The sequence below is a fragment of the Dryobates pubescens genome, chromosome 11, assembly GCF_014839835.1.
Source record: "Dryobates pubescens isolate bDryPub1 chromosome 11, bDryPub1.pri, whole genome shotgun sequence".
NCBI lineage: Eukaryota > Metazoa > Chordata > Aves > Piciformes > Picidae > Dryobates > Dryobates pubescens.
In genome coordinates this window covers 28,435,849-28,441,848 of record NC_071622.1, presented here as the reverse complement: position 1 = coordinate 28,441,848, position 6,000 = coordinate 28,435,849, and the positions used below count along the sequence as shown (strand labels likewise).

Genomic DNA, 6,000 nt, shown 5'->3' with positions numbered 1-6,000 from the left:
AAAGCCGTGTAGATGTGGTGCTGAGGGCCGTGTTTTGGTGGTTGGGCTCAATGACTTCAGAGGTGTTTTCCAAACTCAGTGCTTCTGCGACTATGGGAAAATGGCGGGAGCGGCAGAGCGCTCGAGCCCTTCCCTGAAACCTGCCTCCGAACACCTTCCTGTGGGGGTGAAATTGCCCCTCTGACCCCACACACCCCGAGGCGGTTCGCAGCCTCAGGCCGTTACAGGCACCACCCAGCTCCGCTCGAGTTTTCTCCGCTCCCCTCCGCCGTCCTTCTCCCCTCGGATTCGTGCCCCTTTCACCGCCTTTGTGCGGCACCGGGCGGGGGTCGGGGAGCCTCTGGGCGGGAGGCCGAGCCCGCTGCCTCTTCACGGGGCTCCACAGCGTCCTGCTTCCGCACTCTTCATCGCGCCGGGAAGGGCCAGAGAAAGGGCGTTCGGGGCGGGCCGGGGGCGGGCAGCGCGGCGGCGCCTGGCGTGGTTCCCCGGGCCCCGCCGTGCCGTGCCCCGCGGCTTCCCCGCCGCCTGCCCGCCCACCGCCGCGGCTCCCCCCCGTTCGCCCGGGTGCTCTGCAAGATGGCGGCAGCAGCCGAGCGCGGAGCGGAGCTGCCCGCGGAGTCACCGCGGGGGACTCGGCAGCCGCTGCCGCCACTGGACCCCGAGGAGGTGGCGAAGCGATTGGCGAGCACCCGCCAGGAGCTGAGCAACAGGCGCAAGATCCTGCTGAGGAACCTGCCAGCCGAGAGCAGCAGCCAGGTACGGCCGCCGCCTCTTCGCCGCCGGCCGGCGGCATGGCGCGATCCCGCCGGCGCCTCGGGCGGGCCGTGCCCCGGGGGTCGGGGTGGGAGCACCCGGTGCCACTGTGGAGCCGCTTCCCAGGGCGGTGCGGAGCTGCCCGGTGGCCAGCTTTTGCCCTCGTACCCGCGGGAGTTCGTGGGTTGCAGCTTCTGTTCCCTTCCTCTCTCCCGCGGCAGGGCTCGGGTTTCTCTTCCCGACGCCTTCTTTGGCTTTGTTACCGCCGGTACCGCTGTGCCCGCCGAGAACGGCTCCGGTTTGTCTTCCCCGCGGCGGGAGCTGCCGCCCTTACCCGCGGAGAGCGACGCCGGGCTCGGCGGTTGCTTCGTGCTGGTGCCCAACGGTGGGAGCCAGCCCCGGGGCAGGGCCCCAGCCCTCAGGGTGTGAGGGAGCAGCCCTCGTCCCAGAGCAAACCCGGGGGTGAGGGGCAGTGGGGTCGTTCATCATGGTGTGCAAAGCAGCCAGGCTAATGAGTGTGCTAATTGCAGCTGTGTGACAGCCCCCGAAGTGAAGGAGCGGCCGGTGTGTGGCCCGTTAGCGGTACTGGAGTGGTGACACCTGTGTCCTCGCTGTGCCCAGACAGGTCGAGCGGCTTTGCAGTCCTGCGGCACCTCCAGTTCCTCTGTGAAAGCAAAGCTAAAAGCCTCCAAACCCGGGTTATTATTTTCCTGGGGTGAGCAGTGCGTAGTCAGTGAAAGCGATTTTCCACAATCTCATGGTGGTTTAGGAAAATTCCACTCAAATTAGTGCAAAACGCAGGAGAAGATCAGTGAACTCTTAAACCTAATGCATCTGAGTCACATTCTGAGGTGATTTAGTTGCCTAGGCACTTTACCAGCTCCAAGTAATCATCTTGATGCACAAGTGTAGAAAAACGGTAATTACGGTTTTTGTTCTAAACCTTTCCTTGTGTCTCTTCCCCTCTCCTTCTAAAGCACAGGCAGTTTGATTACCTGTGGGTAAGTGCAGCACGTGAAGATGAGCGTTTTCTCCCTGGCTCCTGTAAAAAGGCACCATTCATTTCAGAGTGAATCTTTCAGCGATCGGTGTAATTGGATCCAGAGTGCCCAGCCTGCTTGCCAGGGTGCTTCTTGGTGCTTTGTTCTCACCTCTGTGGTGCCTTTCAATCCGTTTGGCCAGGCTGTAGTGTGATTGTAGCTTGTGAAGAGTTTTCTAGCTGACAGTTTGCTATCATCCTGCCTGAGCAGAGCCTCACCTCTATTTATAGCAACCTAATGACCTAATCAATAGCAAATTCACACGTTGGAAACCCCTGCTAATCTTCCATCGCCTGTTGAAGAAGCCATCACACGTTGGCTGTGTTGACAGAGAGGGCTTACTGGAGTGTCACAAGGTGCTTGCTTTGGATAGCCACAACAGGGTCACTTTGTCTGACACTCCAACAGTTGTGTTTCTTGCTCCTGTTGCATGCAGCAGGTACTTGATGAATTCACAAAGCACTTCTCTCCTCTGTGGAAGCCAAGAAGTTTGGTGTTGCTTGGTCAGGCAGAGTGCTACAGGGAAAAACACTAGTGTGAAGGTCCACCTTGGTAGCCATGCAGTTTGGAAGTTTGCCATTTTGTTTTCAGGATGTATAAGTAGGACTTAGATGCCTGTTTCTCTATGTAAGGTTCTGTTCACCTGTTACTAGGATCGAACAGTTCCACCATGTACAGATCCTGAAAAATGGTTTCAAAAGATGGCATTTTAGTTTTTAACAGCGAGGAATTCATGTTGGCTTGTCAAGGCCAACTAAGAAGAGTTGTGGAGGAGAATTTTCTGTCCTGGAGCGTTTTCAGAAGGGAGAAGTATGTTTGTGGTCAGACATGTTAAGTATACCTGTGTATTTGGCTGTTGGGCATTTCCAGAAATTACCATGAAACACAGTGTTTCTAATTGAGGAGTGGCTGAGGGAACTGGAGTTGTTCAGCATGGAGAAAAGGAGGCTTGGGGGAGACCTTCAATCTTTCTGCAGTTCCCTGAAGTGAGCTGGGGGTCAGTCTTTTCCTCAAGGAACAAGTGATAGAAGAAGAGGGAATTATCCCAAGTTGCACCAGGGAAGCTTTAGGCTGGGCATTAGGAAAACTTTCTTTACTGAAAGGGTTGTCAAGGCCTAGCCCAGGCTGCCTAGGGAAGTGGTTAAATCCCTGTTCCTGGAGCTATAAAAAAGCCATGTAGTTGTGCTAAGGGAGGTGGTTTAGCAGTGGCCTTGGTAGTGTTTGGATTGATAGTTGGACTTGATGATCTTAAAGGTCTCTTCTAACCAAAATAATTCTATGATTCTGTAAATTTCAGATTGTCACCTTTAGTAAACATTTGTGTAGAGGTGGTTTTTCTGCCTGTTTCTTCATGAGATGCTTGGCTAGTCAAGTAAAATCAGATAAACTATTGATAACCTGGCCAATTCACTCACCATCAAGAAGGAGATTAGCATTGTTAGAGCACAGAGAAGTCTTCCAGAATAGGCTTTCTTAAATGTAATTATTCATCCCTGAGGTCCCTTCCAACCCCTAACTTCACGTGATCTCTAGTCATTGAGGTGTTGGTATTATGTGAAGAGTGAGTCCAGGATTTACCAGACCAGTCTTCAAATGACAAGCACTTCTGCTGGTAAAGATTGGTGAGATGTTCAGTTTTATCTTAAGGTTCATCATCTCCAAAATGAATACAGAACTCCTCTTTCCCCCCCCTCCCCCCCCAAGTGAAATTAGGTAATGAACATTTTCCTCTGCCAGTCGTAGCTATATATTCACTTTTAACATTTATTATTGTACTTGTAATCTTCTGCTACCTTTGGAGTTCTACCTGCATTAAACTGAATTTTTAAAAATATAGATTACTCTTATGGGCACAGAAGAAATGCATCTTAGCTATGAAGTTTCTGAACCAGACGAGTACCACAGGTTTGTAGTCTTAGAAACCAAACAAACAGAAAGAACTTGAAGTGTCAGAAGTGTTCAGCACTTCAGGTGCAGGGTGGCTGTTAAGGGGCAAAGGTTGCCCATCTTTGAATCTTGACGAGTGGGACTTCTCTCAAAAGGCCTTTGGCAACATCTGTGTTCCTGAGGAAATCCAGAGCCTGTTTTCAGGAGGAAGGATGGCCTGAAGAAAGCACTTAGCAATCTGTTGTGCCAAGTAAGTCAGCATTCCCTTATGAGCTTTTTTTTTGTCATTGTGTGTCAGCGTGAAACAAATCCAAAGTGGGAACAAATCAAGTCGAAAAGAAGATTCTTTTTGTATTGAGCTTTAGAGCAATTTCCTCAAGCAGTTGTCTTACTACAGCCATGGAGAAAGGTGTTTTTCTGACAAACCTACAGTCAACATTTTGTTAGTGCCTTCACTGTTCTTGAAGGCAAAGCCTCCGTTTCGTTTTCAGTTGGCAGGTCAAATGATTTTGTGCTGACCTGTCCCCACAAAGTCTTCCAGCATTACCGGATAGTTCCCCGTATTCATCCTCATCTGGTGCCTGAGCTGTGCACGTTATGAAAGTGTCTGGTATGCTAATCACCTAAAAATGGCCATCAGCTGTTGCTGTGACCACCTTAAATCTTGAGGCACCATTGTGTCCGCACAGATACATTTTTGTTACTTTTTACGTTGCTGAACCCATAAAATCAGATAGAAACACACTTGTTACTATTCTGGTTCCTGCTGGTTGGCTCCCTGTTATGGGTAAACCAGATCAACTCCTGTCTCTTCTCCATGTGGTCTTACTGCTTTGAAGCTCTGGGTGAGCTGTGGTCTGGTAACACACCATGCACTGAGAATGCAGGACCCCTAGGCCTTATTCTGAATGTACTTCAGATGTTGAGGTGAGATTGTCCTTGAAAGGAGAATTCAGTACCAAGTGTACATGAAGGGTCACAACTTGCCTTGTTCTTCCATGGAGCTTCACTGCTTGCTTCAAGAATGTGTATGCCAGCCTTCAGGTACAGGGTGTGCTCTCCAAAGCAATGATCTTTTCTCCTCTAGCAGCCTGTGGACAACAAACTCCTCTGAGTTGTAATTCTTGCAAGAGCAGGGAAATGTCACCTGTTCTTCCCAGAGTAACCATTTTATGGCTTCATTAGGATGCAGGGCCATAAGCAGGATCCAAGGAATCCCATCAGGGCAGTGATATGTGATGTTTTACAGTCAGACAGGCAAAATTGTCCCATTTGGGGTCTGTTCTTGTTAGCATTAATATCCCTCTGATACAGTGCTGTGGTAAGACTGATGGTTGTATCAAGAATCTTTGCAAAGAGATTGTCCTAGTTTCACTGGGATAGACTCATAGAATGAACCTCTGTTCAGGAAAGCTGTTAGAGAAGATTGCAACACCTGATTCAGTGAGAACAAAGTTGGTAAGACAACTTGTTTTCATTTGTGGCTGGCCATGCTGTGTGTGGGTCTCCATAGTGATCAAAGTCTTCAGAAGTTTTGAGTCAGCCAGATGCAGCTGACCCAAGCTGGCCAGCAGAAGTATTCCATACCATAAACATCCAGCTCACTACAAATTAGAGAGTTTTTACTGGGGACAGCCTTTTCTCCTGATGGCCACCATCCCTGGAGGGTCTTGCCCGTCATCCTGCTCCCTAGGCCAATTTCCTGTGTGCCTGTTTTTACTGGAGCTGTGGTACTCGGTGCTTGACATCCGGCCTTCAGTGCTGGGAGCAGCTTGCAAACACTGCATGGGCTGAGTGTAACCTTGTGTAGCTGCTATTAGTATTAATAGTAGCTTGGGTTTTTTTTAGTTATCATTTTATTAAATTGCTTTCCATTTCAACCTCTGGGTGTCCTTTCCTTCTCCTGATTTCCCCTTCCTGGGGTGGGCACTGAGTGATAGAGCAACTAACTAAATGAAGATAGAGATTTAAAGGTAAGCTTGGTTGTAGTTGCTTATTTTGTTCTGGTCAGTGCTTGACAATGACTTAGCACTGTCTTGGTTGGACATCTCTTGTGATGGCCTTGTGTGTGCACATCTGCCTGAGCTGTCATCTCTGATCAATCAGCTAATCCCTTTCAATAGCAAGGAACAGTCATGCTGTTTGATGTGAAGGTTCAAAGGCATTTATCAGGAATTGAAGGTCCTGGGAGCTGCACCAAGTGCTCTGGGAGGCAGGAGGACTTCTCTGGGCAGAGGAAACAATAACCTCTTCTCTTCTTGACTGCTAAAGAGATGCCAAGAACGTGAAGACGACCAGTGTGAGTGAAGCTACACATTAC

At 50.0% G+C, this 6,000-nt stretch overlaps 1 protein-coding gene across 2 annotated transcripts in view; it reads left to right on the top strand.

The window, feature by feature from the left end:
- The first annotated feature begins 452 nt into the window (after window positions 1-452).
- The window catches only part of RAVER2 (ribonucleoprotein, PTB binding 2), a 44,133-nt gene continuing 38,585 nt past the window's right edge, over window positions 453-6,000 (top strand). For both annotated transcript variants that reach the window (XM_054165407.1, XM_054165406.1), the window contains exon 1: window positions 453-756. In XM_054165407.1, the coding sequence (XP_054021382.1) occupies window positions 577-756 (180 nt within the window). In that variant the 5' untranslated portion in view covers window positions 453-576. The remainder of the gene's footprint in view (window positions 757-6,000) is intronic.